The sequence below is a fragment of the Nerophis ophidion genome, linkage group LG09, assembly GCF_033978795.1.
Source record: "Nerophis ophidion isolate RoL-2023_Sa linkage group LG09, RoL_Noph_v1.0, whole genome shotgun sequence".
Taxonomy (NCBI): domain Eukaryota; kingdom Metazoa; phylum Chordata; class Actinopteri; order Syngnathiformes; family Syngnathidae; genus Nerophis; species Nerophis ophidion.
In genome coordinates this window covers 47,151,465-47,168,959 of record NC_084619.1, presented here as the reverse complement: position 1 = coordinate 47,168,959, position 17,495 = coordinate 47,151,465, and the positions used below count along the sequence as shown (strand labels likewise).

At 40.7% G+C, this 17,495-nt stretch overlaps 1 protein-coding gene across 1 annotated transcript in view; it reads right to left on the bottom strand.

Annotated features, from left to right (window-relative positions):
- cdh1 (cadherin 1, type 1, E-cadherin (epithelial)) overlaps positions 1-810 on the bottom strand; it is a 55,203-nt gene extending 54,393 nt beyond the window's left edge. Inside the window, exon 1 of the mRNA XM_061911083.1 lies at positions 420-810. Coding sequence (XP_061767067.1) covers positions 420-470 — 51 coding nt within the window. The 5' untranslated portion in view covers positions 471-810. The remainder of the gene's footprint in view (positions 1-419) is intronic.
- Positions 811-17,495: the final 16,685 nt, after the last annotated feature.

Genomic DNA, 17,495 nt, shown 5'->3' with positions numbered 1-17,495 from the left:
CTGAAATGATGTTAGTGCCTCCATGGAAAGCTAGAGTTTATTCAAGCACTTGAGCAAGTTCACCTGTCGACGCCATCATGGAGGGCGAGGCCATTAAGCCATTAAGTTAAACCTGCTAATCCGAAAACGAAAAGGTAGTTTTGTCTGGTAAAAAATATTTAATATATACTGTGGTTTGTCTGAAAAGCTTTAATTTATTTCAAACCAATAACATTTGATCCAATTTTAAATTAAGTCCTGGTTGTGAGATAAAAAATAAAAAAAATGGTTCCAAAACTACTTCCGTGTTCATGCTATACAGTATTTGACTCAAGAGGAGGCGTTTGAATTGAGGGTAAAATGACAAATAAAATAGTAAGATACTAATATTAATATCACATAAAAGCTAGAAGTCAACACGCGGAAATGTAAGAACTTACCAGAAGCAGCATGAGCAAAGTTCCCAACACCGCAAACCTGGCGGCCCCCATCTGTCTGCCTGTCCCCAAAATGTCTTCCTGGAAGCGACAAACAAATGAAAATAAATTCCCCAGCAAGTGTTCGCGTTCAAATGGCTTCTTCTTCTCTTGCTGTTTTCCCCTTTTTCCCGTGTCTTGCTTTTTCTTCTCCTCCCGCTTCTTCAACAACCTTCTGTACGACTCCGACTGGCTGGTTCAAAGAGACAACCGCAGGTAGTTTGACGACGGTGACGTCAGCTCACAGGTGCGGGTCTTCCGCTTTCCATATAAGGACATGGAGGCCGGACCCACGTGACCAGGCAGATACCAACAGTTTCTGTGGCACCTTTAGTCACAATGAAGACGAACCTTGACCAGTTTACTCACATCTTAATATGTGTTTGAATCCTTGAGTGCTAAATGATGCAACTTTCCTCTCCACCCCTCCTCTCTCTCTCTCTCTCTCTCTCTCTCTCTCTCTCTCTCTCTCTCTCTCTCTCTCTCTCTCTCTCTCTCTCTCTCTCTCTCTCTCACACACACGCAAAACACAAGTTAACCATGTTTTAAAATGTAAGCTACAACATGTTTTGTTAATGGTTGTCATGTGACACAGGGACAGTCATAGGACTATCCCAGAATATGGCTTCCCCAAAATGGCCACTTGTTGCTTAGCTAGATCATTTACGAAAGCAATTTTTTTTTGCGATGGAAGCTCATTATCACAATTTTTAATGCTCGGGAGTCGCTTATTACAATTCAACTGTTCTTATCATTTTTATTTTAATGAATTAATGTACTTTATAACAAACCAATGAAATATACCAGGCTTTTAGCCTTAAAAGGCATGCGGTAAATTTTGGCCTACGCTTAAAAATTTGAGTGTGATGTAAGGATACCAGTACCATAATGAAAAGCACATTTAATAAAAAAAACGTTATGATGGGCTTACCTTTACTTATAAATTAAGTCCATGCGCAGCTCCTTCTGATCAAAAGCATCAATAACTTGTTTATAGAAGTCTTCCTTATCTTTCTTCAGTTTTAAAAGTCACTCTGTCTCGATGGAGATATTTCTTTAATGCCTCCTGCTTCTATTGAAAGTCCAGTTTAGAAAACTGTTTTATTTTAATAAACACACACTGCTCACTCTTGCTGGTCTAGTTCATGGTCGGTCGGTGTGTAGCCGTAGCGCGCTCTCGTTTGGGTTGCTCCCGACGTGCAGACCGCTGCTATCAGTTAGCTCGGCTCCTCACGGGCGACGACAGAATCCTCCTCGGACAACTCCCCCTTTCGTTCTGCTCCGTTGGTGATCTCTTTATCCCACCGCTGCCACCATGAAGTGTTATTGTATAAATAATACACTGGGTATTTATGACTGGAACATGCTTTATTTCAGCCCGGTTGTTTACATAGCCAGCATAAGAGTAATGGTGTTACATCCTAAAAGGTCCGTCGTGGACCCCACGCGTCATATCCGTTCCCAGCTTTTATCAAGACACTTGTTGTCACTTCTTCTTCAGCCGAGTAGTCGCAAGAAGGATCACTAGCGCCCTCTACCACCAGGAGGCGGCAGTCATTTAATGACTCATATTTGACATACGCAGCTACATTATATCAATAAAACATAGCTGCTTACTGTTCTTTTTAGCATATTCAATAGCTTGGACCTTAAATCCTACTGAATAGCTCGTAATCTTCTTCCCTTTATGCGATTTCAAATGATTGAAATCAACCTCCTCCATTTTGAAAATGATGACAGGGGAAGTGTCACTCGTGACGTGACGAGTTTGACCCGGCAAATGGCTTTGCACTTTGTTTATTATATATACATATTTTTTTGTATTCTATTTTTGATACTTTGAATTAACAACCCCTGGCGCTGTTTTGTACTGTTTTTATAATGTTTTGTAATGTTTTATACTGTTGTTGGACTTATTTTGATTATTGTTTCTCAACTGTTTGTAAATGTTGAAATTTATGAATAAACATTTAAAAAAAAAAAAGAGTTTGACCCGGCGGTAATACTAAGCATGCGCTAATTATTTTGCGAAACGAGTTTGACCCGGCAGTAATTCAAGGCAGGTGCACACTATATACCTGGCGGCAATTCAAGGAAATACGGTAATTTCATGGCTGCAACACGTGCTAAAAAAGTTGAGAAATGGCATGTTCAGCACTGTGTTACATCACCTTTTCTTTTAACAACACTCAATTAACGTTTGGGAACTGAGGAAACTAATTGTTGAAACTTGAAAGTGGAATTCTTTCCCATTCTTGTTTTATGTAGAGCTTCAGTCGTTCAACAGTCCAGGGTCACCGCTGTCGTATTTTACGCTTCATAATGTGCCACACATTTTCGATGGGAGACAGGTCTGGACTGCAGGCGGGCCAGGAAAGTACCCGCTCTCTTGTTTTACGAAGCCACGCTGTTGTAACACGTGCTCAATGTGGCTTGGCATTGTCTTGCTGAAATAGGCAGGGGCGTCCGTGAAAAAGACAGCGCTTGGATGGCAGCATATGTTGTTCCAAAACCTGTATGTACCTTTCAGCATTAATGGTGCCTTCACAGATGTGTAAGTTACCCATGCTTTGGGAACTAATGCACCCCCATACCATCACAGATGAAGACTTTGGAACTTTGGGTTGATAACAGTCTGGATTATTCGCTTCCACTTTGGTCCGGATGATACGATGTCGAATATTTCCCCCAAAATTTTGAAATGTGGACCAGACAGACCACAGAACACTTTTCCACTTTGCATCAGTCCATCTTAGAGGATCTCGGGCCCAGAGAAGTTGGTGGCGTTTCTGTATGTTGTTGATAAATGGCTTTCACTTTGCACTTACAGATGTAGCGACGAACTGTATTTAGTGACAGTGGTTTTCTGATGTGTTCCTGTGGTGATATCCTTTGGAGATTGATGTCGGTTTTTGATACAGTGCCATCTAAGGGATCGAAGGTCGGGTCATTCAATGTTGGTTTCCGGCCATGCCACTTACGTGGAGTGATTTCTCCAGATTCTCTGAACCTTTTGATGATATTACGGACCAAAGATGTTGAAATCCCTAAATTTCTTGCAATTGAACTTTGAGAAACGTTGTTTTTAAACTGTTTGACTATTTGCTCACGCAGTTGTGGACAAATGGGTGTACCTCGCCCCATCCTTTCTTGTGAAAGACTAAGCATTTTTTGGGGGAATCTGTTTTATACCCAATCAAGGCACCCACCTGTTCCCAATTAGCCTCCCACTTCCAAAGACATGCACCTGGGGATAGGTTGATTGGCAACACTAAATTGGCCCAAGTGTGTGAATGTGAGTGTGAATGTTGTCTGTCTATCTGTGTTGGCCCTGCGAAGAGGTGGCGACTTGTCCAGGGTGTAACCCGCCTTCCACCCGATTGTAGCTGAAATAGGCGCCAGCGCCCCCCGCCACCCAGAAAGTGAATAAGCAGTAGAAAATGGATGGATGGACAATTGTAAGCGATTTACTTGTCATTCTGCTGCTGCTATGCTTCATGGTAATACATCGATGAATAATTCATTATTGAGATAAGAGCCTTCCTCTAAGACATACCTTGTTTTCTTTTGTCTGCATGCCTGAACGTCAGCTGACTCATATTATTAACGTTATGTACTGTCTATCTGTGCAGTGCAGGACTGACACACCTCGTAATGTGCAAAGTCACAAACTAATCCACTATTACAGTACAACTCGCTTATGTTGACAACCTTCCAACAGGCACAAGACTTTGCAACAACGTTAAGAACTTGTTGACTTAGGTCCTGACGTTGAGCAACTCAAACATAACGTTGAAACAACATTCTCTTTGACGACGTTTAATCAATCTCGGCTCCTCACGTTGATTTGACCGTTGAAATATTCTAAGCACGAATGCAACGTTAAAACGACATGCTTTTTGACAACGTTTATTCAATGTCAAGTTTTCACGTTAATTTGACCATTGAAATTTGGTAATTTCCCAACCAACGTGGATCCAACGTCGCACATCAACGTTGTCTCAATTTACAAATACAACTATTTTGCAACTTTGTTTCGAAGTCAGTTTTAAAGGACATGTATGTATAATCAATGTTGTATCAATATTCTGTACCTGCTGGGCGGTTTTTGTCAATTAGCTCTACACTAAAACATGGCGACTTAAACGGGTCATAATTTGCAAAGCCCATTTTTTTGGACCTGTTGGCACATGTTTTTGCATGTTTTGGAGCCTCATAAGTGCCATAAGTAACTTCCTTGTTCCAAATGAGGTCTTTGAGATTTGCCATGATTGTAAATGCTCTGTGGTTGTTACATCATCGGTTAGCTCCATACGTGGTGAATCTTTTCCAGCTGATGCTATGCTATTAGCAGTGTTTTGTAGTTCTAACGCAAAAATGAGACCCATGGTATTGTTTGTATTGACCAGCACATGGGCCTCAAGTATTAAGCTCGCTTACGCACAAAAACCTGGCAGACATCCTTTTTCCCGGCAAAGATTAGATCTATCAAGACTGACGGTAACGTGGAAATGTGCGCCGTCTTTTGCCAACAATTTTAAAAAAAGAGCGAGGCAAGGACACAAAATTCACTTTTTGATGTAAGTGTCTTTATTAGCTATATCAGCCTACCTTCAAAATGACTGTGTTGCAGGCTGACGCAAACTTTCCTTGACAGAAATGTGTAAATGGAATCTTTATTCTACCAATTTTTGTAACATTCGAAAACTTTAGTAAAACGGAGGCTTCTCAGAGGGTGAGATAACTCCTGGAAATTACTGGCTCAGAATGGCCAAAGGTATAGATTGTGTGTCCAAGTTAAAGGAAAACTTCAGGTAGTTTTCTTCTAATGGGTTTATTGCAATTTTTGCAAACCGGGCAATGTTTGCAAACTATCATAAACTAGCAGAAATGCAGGCAATATTCCATCCATCCATCCATCCATCCATCTTCTTCCGCTTATCTGAGGTCAGGTCGTGGGGGCAGCAGCCTAAGCAAGGAAGCCCAGACCTTCCTCTCCCCAGCCATTTCGTCCAGCTCTTCCCGGGGGATCCCGAGGCGTTCCCAGGCCAGCCGGGAGACATAGTCTTTCCAACGTTTCCTGGGTCTTCCCCGTGGCATCCTACCGGTTGGACGTGCCCTAAACACCTCCCTAAAGGGAGGCGTTCAGGTGGCATCCTGACCAGATGCCTGAACAACCTCATCTGGCTCCTCTCGATGTGGAGGAGCAGCGGCTTTATTTTGAGCTCTTCCCGGATGACAGAGCTTCTCACCCTATCTCTAAGGGAGAGCCCTCCCACCCGGCGGAGGAAACTCATTAGCCGCTTGTACCCGTGACTTTGTCCTTTCGGTCATAACCCAAAGCTCATGACCATAGTTGATGATGGTAAAATAGATTGACCGGTAAGATGAGAGCTTTGCCTTCTGGCTAAGCTCCTTCTTCACCCCAACGGATCGATTACTGAAGACGCCTCACCGATCCGCCTGTCGAGCTCACGATCCACTCTTCCCTCTCGTGAACAAGACTCCTAGGTATTTGAACTCCTCCATTTGGGGCAGGGTCTCCTCCCCAACCCGGAGATGATGCAGTCAATATTGCATACAGATAATGTGTCATGAGACATGCAAATATACATTGAAATACACAGAGGACATAATCAAATGAAATTAAATGAGCTCAAATTTATTTACAAACGGGGCATAATGATAGCCTAAATAGGATGTTAGCATCGATTAGCTTGCAGTCATGCACTGACCAAAACCTGATTAGCACCCCAACAAGTCCATAATATCCACCAAGCTCACCGTTGTGCATTTTGGCATAAAACACATCTTTCTGTGGCAGGGTCGGAGAAAGTTGTGCATGTAAACAAACTACAGTGAGTTCAAGGACCGCCGAAATTAGTAGGAGAAAACGGCCCTCTCTAAATACTCTCATCAGTGAAGCATGTTTAATACCATCCATCCATCCATTTTCTACCGCTTATTCCCTTTGGGGTCGCAGGGGGCGCTGGTACCTATCTCAGCTACAATCGGGTGGAAGGCAGGGTACACCCTGGACAAGTCGCTCGTTTAATACAGGCAGCGGAATTAAGGAAGGTTTGTGTCATGTTTGTTCTCCTGCAGAAACCATATCAAAACCAAAAAATATATTTTTCCTCCATCTTTTTCCATTTTCCCACATTTTTGAAAACGCTCCAGAGAGCCACGAGTTGCCGACCCCCGACTTTTCATTGACAAACGTAATGATTAGTTTAATAATTAGATCAATAATCAGTGCCTCCTCGATTTCCCTGGATTTATTTTAGTAACATACATTTCTACCCGATATTAGCTCCCACATGTGACACTACATCCGCTGGAACGTTACTTTTCATGGCCACGGTATGGGCTGAGGGTCACACAGGAAACGGTGCAGTTTAAGAACATTTTCATGACGTCGTTATCGCGTTAACATTGACAGCCCTAAATCCGATGCAGCGCACTTACTTTAAAGGCCTAATGAAACCCACTACTACCGACCACGCAGTCTGATAGTTTATATATCAATGATGAAATATTAACATGGGAACACATGCCAATACGGCCGGTTTACTTTACTAAATTGCAATTTTAAATTTCCCGCGGAGTTTCTTGTTGAAAACGTCGCGGAATGATGACGCGTGCGCGTGACGTCACGGACTGTCTGGAAATATTAGCGCAGCCCTATTTGCGGCTAAAAGTCGTCTCTTTTCATCGCGCAATTAAACAATATTCTGGACATCTGTGTTGCTGAATCTTTTGCAATTTGTTCAATTAATAATGGAGAAGTCAAAGTAGAAAGATGGAGTTGGCAAGCTCTAGCCTTTAGCCACACAAACACACGGTGATTCCTTGTTTAAAATTCCCGGAGGTGAAGCTTTACAGTGGATCAGAGCGGTCAAGCGAACATGGTCCCCGACCATTTGTCGACCGGCAGTTTTCGGTGAGAAAATTGTGTTAAAAGTCGCCTCTTACCGGAGATCTGTGGAGTTTGCGCCGTCCTTGTATCTGCCGTCGACTTCCCTCAGAAACTGGCCTCAAGACACCCGTCGACACACCCCTCCGAATATCAGGTACTATTTAATCTCGCTAAAACACTAGCAACACAATAGAAAGATAAGGGATTTCCCAGAATTATCCTAGTAAATGTGTCTAAAAACATCTGAATCGGTCCAAATGCAATCGCTTTTATTTTTTTTATTTTTTTGTAGTCCTTTGCTATTAATATCATCATCCACAAATCTTTCATCCTCGCTCAAATTAATGGGGAAGTTGTCGTTTTCTCGGTCCGAATAGCTCTTGCTGCTGGAGGCTCCCATTAAAAACAGTGTGAGGATGTGAGGAGCCCTCACCCTTGTGACGTCATCGTCTGCGACTTCCGGTAAAGACAAGGCTTTTTTATCAGCACCAAAAGTTGCGAACTTTATCGTGGATGTTCTCTACTAAATCCTTTCAGCAAAAATATGGCAATATCGCGAAATGATCAAGAATGACACATAGAATGGACCTGCTATCCCCGTTTAAATAAGAAAATCTCATTTCAGTAGGCCTTTAAGACAACAGAAAATTCGATAACTAGACAAACAATTGGAATTGTTATTGCTCGCTTGGATGCGAGTAAGTCTTTAACAAAAGCAGCTAAAGGTTGAAATCTGACACTTTTCTCTCGCCACTTAACTTTGCTTCTTCACTCCCCCCTCCTTTCATTCCTCCTCTTTCCTTCCCTCTCCTCCTCCATCTTAATGCCACATCTTCCACTCGCTAAGTGACAGCAACTGTAAAGTCTTTCTTCTCCACACACGCACAGCTCTTTGTGCTTCTGTGGGCGCATGAATGACGTGTTGAAGAGCAGAAGATAACATCTGCTAATTGCTTAATAGTGCCCAACAAGTCTAAGTCGTCAGACAGAGTTCCCTATTTGGCTTTCAGTTCCCAGTTTACTTTTTATTTTTGCTTTTTTTCATAATGGCACCCCACAGCAGTTACCAGAGTAACACAGATGCAAACAGTGCTCTTTTAAAAAGTTAATATAGGAAGAAATTAAGCAGTACAATTGATGGACTTAATGAGTCGGTCAACATAAAAGTGTTGTCGACATAAATGGGACCGATTGTATATTTTACTGGAAATTCGACCTTATATCAATGACAGCAGGTTATTGTTTTTGTACAGTGCGTGATTTTGAAAATGTACCAGATCAATGAATGTTCATGTTGAATGACTTTGTGTTGTCTTCCGTATAACCGACAATAGGCCCTTTTCCACCATAGGTTTCAGAATGTTTAGTTCATGGAACCTCTGGTTCCTGGTTTTATAGGTTCCTGTAGAAGTGTGTGGTTTGTGTTTCCACCGCATTTCACAGTTCTGAGTAGTTTATTCAAATCAGACTGATGATGTATGGAGGAGTGGTTTACTATATTCCTATACTGATGCTATGTAGATCAGGAGTCTCAAACTCAATGTACCTGGGGGCTACTGAATGCTGAGTCTGGGCCGCAAGAAAAGATGTCTTAAAAAATGTATTTTTAAATGTCTTTGTTTTTATTTCCAACACAAAATAAAATCAATATATAAATGAACAATATGAGGATTTAGTAAATAAATCAGTCATAGGTAATAACAATAATAATTAGATTTCTCCAGTCAGCAACAATGTATACACATACTTACTGTGATGTTATGAGCTAGGGCAGTGGTTCTCAAATGGGGGTATGCGTACCGCTGGGGGTACTTGAAGGTAGGCCAAGGGGTACGTGAGATTTTTAAAAATATTCTAAAAATAGCAACAATTCAAAAATCCTTTATAAATATATTTATTAAATAATACTTCAACAAAATATGAATGTAAGTTCATACACAGTGAAAAAAATAATACAACAATGCAATATTCAGTGTTGACAGCTGGATTTTTTGGACATGTTCCATAAATATTGCTGTTAAAGATTTCTTTTTTTGTGAAGAAATGTTTAGAATGAAGTTCATGAATCCAGATGGATCTCTATTACAATCCCCAAAGAGGGCACTTTAAGTTGATGATTACTTCTATATGTAGAAATCTTTATTTATAATTGAATCACTTGTTTATTTTTCAACAAGTTTTTAGTTATTTTTAAATCTTTTTTTTTCCAAATAGTTCAAGAAAGACCACTACAAATGAGCAATATTTTGCACTGTTATACAATTTAATAAATCAGACACTGATGACATAGTGCTATATTTTACTTATTTTTTTCAACCAAAAATGCTTTGCTCTGATTAGGGGGTACTTGAATTAAAAAAATGTTCACAGGCGGTACATCACTGAAAAAAGGTTGAGAACCACTGAGCTAGGGAATATAAGAACTACACTACCCTGCATGCAACGGTAGTGACAAGCATGCGCGGTAGCCCCGGTAAAGGTTGGATGTCGCCGTATCGGCAGCTAGAATTTGGTTATGACCACGCTATGGAGTTTATAGTTACGGTAGCACAATTAGCCCCGAACGGGCTAACATCACAACTAACGTGTTTACGCCCGATTCGCCCAGCGACTCTCTGTCAAGGTATCAGCGCTGGGGTCCAGTGCTCCACAGTTTTGTATTGTCGCTCGGTCCTTCGGCAGAATGCCGAAGGACCGAGTGACAATTACCATGAATTACCATGAATTGATTAACGTGGACCCTGACTTAAACAAGTGGAAAAACGTATTCGGCTGTTACCATTTAGTGGTCAATTGTACGAAAATATGTACTGTACTATGCAATCCACTAATAAAAGTTTCAATCAATCAATCAATGCTTCGGAGACACACACACAGTGACAGAGAGAGCTCGTGAGAGAGAGCGAGCAGGCGGGCGAGCGAGCGGTCTAGTGGAAAAGCGGCAAAACGTTTCACTGCGTGCATCACGCAAGTGACGTCAATGTTCCGCCCTCGAAAATAAACCACACCGTGTTTGGTCGATTCCTTCAGCTCCGCACACATTGCCGTCAAGCGCCATTCATATAAAACTTGCGGACCGCACTAACATTAAACTTTCATATTAAGATGGGTGCCGAGGAATAACGTCTGGCGGGCCGCGTGTCTGAGACCCCTGATGTAGATAAACAGACAACATTACTGTAGGTCACAGTTCTTTTGCTAAAAAATTAAGTCATCGAAATCCAAAGCAATCATATACAAAACGATATGATTTTTTTTTTTTAAAGTGTACCCAATTGTTCGTCAAAAGTCAGGCTTTTGTCCTCAATGTCCAACAGTAAGAAAGTCGTCCTCTCAATAAATGACAAATTCATGAGAGTCCGGCAATTTATTTTGGTCCATTTCAGCTGTAAATAACAATATATAAATAATAAATGTCAAAGTTTATCTCACGCCGACAACATGAACACATCGGCTTTAGTGCTAGCTTGTTAGCATTAGCCTTCGGTTCACTCGGGTTGAGGCTAAAAACTACACAAATGGACTGTCACTGACGACTTTTACAACATGTAATAAAGTAAATAGTTGATGTTATTTACCTTTGTTCCACTTGTGTACTGCCTCCTTTTTTCCAATTTATCCAATGAAGTCAGAGTAGTAAGCAGCTGAGGTCGCCGCTGGTATTGTGGTAATTTGAGTTTTCCTTGCTTATTTCTGTCTGTATCTGCACACCATATTCAATCGTGCATCTTCTCAGGTTTGCCTGTATTACCCAGCCTTGTCTAGCGCCTTTATTTTGTATCTAGTTTTTCTGTTTAACTTCTTTCATGAAGTAGTTCTTTCAGAGCTTCGTCTAGTGTTTTTATTTTGTACTTTGTTTCTCTGTTTTACGTTTACTCATTCAGTATTATTCCTAGCCTTGTCTAGCACTTTTTGTTTAGTTTTGGTTATTGATCATTGTAGTTTTTTCATGGTGTATTTTTTGTACTTCCACCATCGACTTTGTTTTGGCTACGTCCTCCTTCCGCCAAAATAAAAGGACGAACATTTCTCCACAAACTAAAATGTCTCTGCATCCTTGGGATCCACCTCACCAGTTCGTAACAGGTATCTGGTTATTTTTCCTTTTAACATGTTCTGTCTACACGTCTGTTAAAATGTAATAACCTCTTATTCTTCTGTTGTTTGATACTTTACATTCGTTTTGGATGATGACAAAAAATTAGGTATCAATCTGATACCAAGTAGTTACAGGATCATACAATTGTCATAATGTAAGTCCTCATGTGTCCAGGGACATATTTCCTGAGTTTATAAACATAATATAAAATTTGAAAAAAAAAAAAAAAGATTTTGTGATGCTAAACAAACATAGACATAATCATTGTAGTATCAACTAGATACCTTATTGTACTTGGTATCATTACAGTAGATGTCAGGTGTAGATCCACCAATGGCATTTGTTTACATTCTGACGCCGGTGAGCTACAGACCGATGACGTTAAGATTGTTGTCTCTGATGATATCATTAACTAACAACGTTTTAGGAGACAATTATCTTATGTGCAAAAAACCTATATTATAGGTGGTGGGCTGTTTTAGGGAATTTTTGATCAAATTATCCGTAGTAGCAATATTAATAATGTTGTGTTTATTATGCCCAGTGCATGTAGTATAATTACGACCATATCTAGGAATTGGTACAACGGGAATTTTCCGATTGTTTGTTTGTTGCTTTGATAAACTACACGCATCATAGTTTGCCACCTCAGTAGAACACATGTCCAACTCTGAAACAATCAAAGCAGAAAAAACTTGTTCTAATTTAACTGACTCCTTACCCAGACCAGCAGTCTCGCATCTTCCATTTAAATCCGGCTTCAGGATGGAGGGAAGTGGTGTTCTGTGGGGATTAGCCTTCTGCTTTGTTTTTAGCCCTGCTCGGCAGCCGCGTTTCCGATCACACCGCTGCCGTCTGCTCCGTAGACGGCCCCCGCTGCTACTATACTCCCCTGCTTCACAGGCCGCTGGATGTAGCCGCCAAAGTATTCCCGTGCTAGTTAGCAGGTCTAGCAAGCACGCGTCTATCAGTCCAAAACGGCCCGATATGTCCACATCCAGAAGTGTCTGGCGGTCGTACGTGATCACGGAGTGACCACGATGTGAGCCAGCCATAAAGTTTGTAGAATTGTTCGGTATTTCTGCCAAATGTTCCATATTTAGCAAGAGCTCCTCAATGTCGCAGCCCTTCCGGGCGCCGCCATCTTGGATAATGACATGATTAGTGACAGGTGCGTGAGTCCGAACACATGACAGGTTGTCATGGTGACAAAATAAGAGTGCGCAAAGAGTCCAAAAACCAACAGATTATAACCAAACAAAACATGATCACAAAGACACGACACTTACACACTGTGTCTGCTGTTAAGTACTCTGTGATTGTGCGCTACCGAACATGCTCCTCTGCTCGTAAAACCGGCAATATAATAACGTGACCACAACGTGACGTCATGCCCGTTACAAAAAAAGGGGATCGGGGACCGGTACTTTTTAGAAGCGGTATAGTACCGAATATGATTCATTAGTATCACGGTACTATACTAATACCGGTATACTGTACAACCCTACTCCACAGCGATTGCCTCCTTTTTTCCACCCTGGACTATTGTCTTTTTAGGAAAAACGGACAAAACATGTCCAAAGTAGCGTTCTTGCACAAACACATGGTTCGGACACGGGGGCATATTTGGCTCTATCAAAAAGTTTGTGAATCGGAAAGTTTGCAAATAGACGGGTTCGTAAATTGAGGTTCCACTGTACTTGCATAGTTGTAGAGTGTGGAACGATAATAAAAATGAAATTACTCAAAGTGTAGTGGTAATTGTTTTTCAGCAACACCTAGTGGTCACAATAATTCATGAAGTTGTCAAAACGGGGGCTATGGTGTGGTTTGTTTTCCCGGAATGCAAAGGAAGGTGACGGGACATGGCGTGAAGATAAAGACATGTTTTAATTTGTCCATAAAAAAATTGCAAACTGAAGGCGTGCACAAAGCGGAGAAAAAACTTGGCTAAAAAAAACAAAAACTACCACAAAGGCAAAACTATGGATATGAAACAAAAGACAAGCTAAACGTAACATGAATAAACAAAACTTACTTGGAAGGAAATGAGCAGAGTGATACATAACCAGAGTGAACAGAGCATGGGACAACAACAATGACGCCAGGCCGACTGCCTGGCAACTACAAGCTTAAATAATAGTGAAATGATTAACACAGGTGCGTGACTCCTAAACAAATCAGGTGCATGAGTCCAAATGAGTACAGGTGAACTAATCGGTCGTCATGGTGGCAAAACAATGGAGAGTTAACAGGAATGAAAAAGAGTCTTAAACCATCAGAACATAACTAAAAAAAACGTGACCACAGAACATGACAGAAGTTAGGTGTGTGGCTCAGTAAGTTGAATGATGCGGCTATGTTTCTTACTGGATACTTTTTAATACGCTTATTCCTTGGAGACTTTGTGTGTGTAAAAATTGTGCAGCTCTAAGTATTTCGGACTATAAGGCATGCTTAAAATCCTTTCATTTTCTCATAACTCGACAGTGCGCCTTATTACCCGGTGCGTCTAATGTACAGAATACAGTAATTTTGGTTGTGCTTACCGACCTCAAAGCTATTTTATTTCGTAAGTGTGACCAGTAGAAGGCCGTCACACATAAGAGATAGGTGTACACTGCAATTTGATGGGAGTCACACATAAGAGATAACCTGACTCTCGCCAGATCCTTGTAGTTCGCTGAGTGCCACACAAGGGTGTAGGCTCGAAGGCATTGCAAACTCCTTCAAAATAGCAAAAAATAATAAACCAATCAGGATCGCCAGGTGGGATTTCATATATGCGACATAGCGCCGAAGCGACTGGTGTGCTGACATTGATTCTGCTATTGCAACTGTTTTGTCAAATTTATCGATTATTAATTAATTAAAAGATAAACAGAGAACGGTTTTGAAGGCATTTATTGGTGGCAAGGATGTTTTGGCTCTTCTTCCGACCGAGTTTGAGTTTCCCAGCATCGCTCTCATCAGCGTCACGGGTTGATTTTGAGGTGAGTGGTTGAAGTAGCATGTCGTTCAAGATAACGGACAAGTGGTTTATCCAATCACACATAATGATTTTTTTCACAAGGGTCCCACCTTCTGAAATATTTTTCCTGTTGAGAACTCCCAGATCCTTTTGTGGAGCTCAGCGAACTACAAGGATTTGGTGAGAGTCAGGTTACACAAGAGATATGTGTAGACTGCAATATGACCCAAGTAAACAATACCAAAATTGTATATATTCCGTTGAAAATATAGAACATTACACACGGTGTGCAACAATTTGTCAAAATGTTTTAGTACGACTTTGATAAGCTATGAAGCCGCACCCATTGATGGATTGCACTGTGCTTCAACATACGAGTATTACAATGGTGTGTGTATAAGGTAAGACATATTATCTGGCGTTTTGTTTCGCAATAATATGCAAAAGCAACTTTTCTTTCATTCTGGTACCTGCTGATATGTATGTGAGATTTGCATAAGACCTGAACATTTGCGCGCATCCGCCTTTGTTGTCCGTATCGACACCGTAGTCGATAAGCTTTTTTTTTTTCTCTATCTTATCGTTATGGGATCCTCCGCTGTTGCCATTTCTAAAATAAAGTAGTGTAAAGCTCTTACTTATATTTGTCAGTAAACTTGCCATGAAAGCGCTAAAACATACCGGTGTAGTTAGTTTACATTATTCACCCAAGGAACTTTAGTTATTAGAGAGTTCCGGTCGGACGGTTTTTCACGGGACACATTTCCGGTGTTGATGTTGCACGAGTGAGCCGCGGATGAGGAGATGCTGCTCCGTTATTGATTTTAAGTAAAGTCTGAATGTCATTATAATAGTTAGCGCCATCTTTTGACTTTTCTTCCCGTCCTTGCATGCTACACCGGTAAGAGAAACAAAGATGACAGGGAGAAGACTCTGGCAAAGGTGAGCCGCGTAAATAAGACCGCCCACAAAACGGCGCATCCTAAAGCGGCTTGAAGGTGGTCTGTAAAACATAAACTATGCAACATTTTACCCAAAGAAAGGAAAAGTTTTCGATTCAGAACAAAAAAAAAAATCACAATATGACCCCTTTAATGCGCCCTATAATCCGGTGCGCCTTTTGTATGAAAATAGACCTGACTAGACCCACTCATCGGCGGTGCGCCTTATGATCCGGTGCGCCCTATGGTTCGTAAAATATGATATTTGTTCATATTGACCAATGGGCTGTTTTAGACTGTAATATTATTCAATGAAAGACACTTCTTCCGAAGGTCTAACTGGTGTGCTATTGTGTGTTTAGCTGTTGTTGTTGGCCTATAGCCTACCATGTTTACCTTTTGTTAAAGACTTGACTAAAATACAACAAAAGACCAACCTTCTATGTTTATTGGAGGACATTTAGATTTTAACTGGCTGTCCAGCTTTGCACACGACTTTGTGTCGGAGGTTATATCACACATTTTAAATCCCAGCCCATGTAATCCCATACTAGTTGTTTTTTTTATAATATCGAGCTATTATCCGATATCATAATCGGATCGAAAAACCCCTAAAAGCACGAGCATAATGAACAAGGGGAGTTGAATGATTATGTTTAGATTAGACAGTTTGATACCGAAAATTCTTCTTCCATGCAAGTTGTACTAACTATATTAATTAGATTATTATTACTTTATGAAACACTATAAGTGAAATATGTCAAAACAGGAAGAACAGTTAAATGGTCTTCTCCTGGTGTCAACTAAAATGCAACTCGTCCCAACACACTTTCTTATCCTTCTTGGAATTTCTCTGTTCTTCTTCTTCCCACCCCAAACAAACTCTGCGTCCTTGTACTTATCTCATTGGAATGTACAACAAGCTCCAACTCTACAAAAAGCGCGTCATTAATGGAGAAAACACATGAGATGTTTTTCCTCACAATGTAAGGCAAACGCTACGTAAAGGTAGAAAATAGCCTTTGCAAGAAAAAAAAAAAAAAGGTCAAAGCAAACTAGTAACAACAGAAATTGTTTCAGCTACTCTTAGTGTAATATTTGATTTGATACATTACATTACTGAAGGTAAAAAAATGTGTAAAAAAAACTTAAAATAAATATAAACTTAAAATTTATTTTTAATATTGGACCGAGCTGCTGCTTGCTGATGGGTTAAGTTTGGGAAGAAATGAAGTGCCTGTTGGTGCCGAATAATATGACGCGTATGCAAATGTAAGTGTAGCACATACACCACCGCTATTATTTATTAAATATTCAACCTAAACCTTCGGAAAAAAAGAAATTTTTGACAAGAAACAAATTCATATCATGGCAAGTTTATCATAGAAAGAGTAAACTATCGAATAATAATGACTTCATCTACCAACATAAATTTCTGTGTGTCCAAACTTTTGGCCTGTACTCTTTATATGTATATATATATATATATATATATATATATATATATATATATATATATATATATATATATATATATACATATGGCTTCACGGAGGCAGAGGGGTTAGTGCGTCTGCCTCACAATACGAAGGTCCTGCAGTCCTGGGTTCAGATCCAGGCTCGGGATCTTTCTGTGTGGAGTTTGCATGTTCTCCCCGTGAATGCGTGGGTTCCCGCCGGGTACTCCGGCTTCCTCCCACTTCCAAAGACATGCACCTGGGGATAGGTTGATTGGCAACACTAAATTGGCCTTAGTGTGTGAATGTGAGTGTGAATGTTGTCTGTCTATCTGTGTTGGCCCTGTGATGAGGTGGCGACTTGTCCAGGGTGTACCCCGCCTTCCGCCCGATTGTAGCTGAGATAGGCGCCAGCGCCCCCCGCGACCCCAAAAGGGAATAAGCGGTAGAAAATGGATGGATGGATATATATATATATATATATATATATACATATATATTGAGGTGGCGACTTGTCCAGGGTGTACCCCGCCTTCCGCCCGATTGTAGCTGAGATAGGCGCCAGGAGTGTGCGAAAAAATTGATTCGATTGCGAATCGAATCGTTTGTTTTGCGATTCAGAATCGATTCTAAATTCTAAAAAATCGATTTTT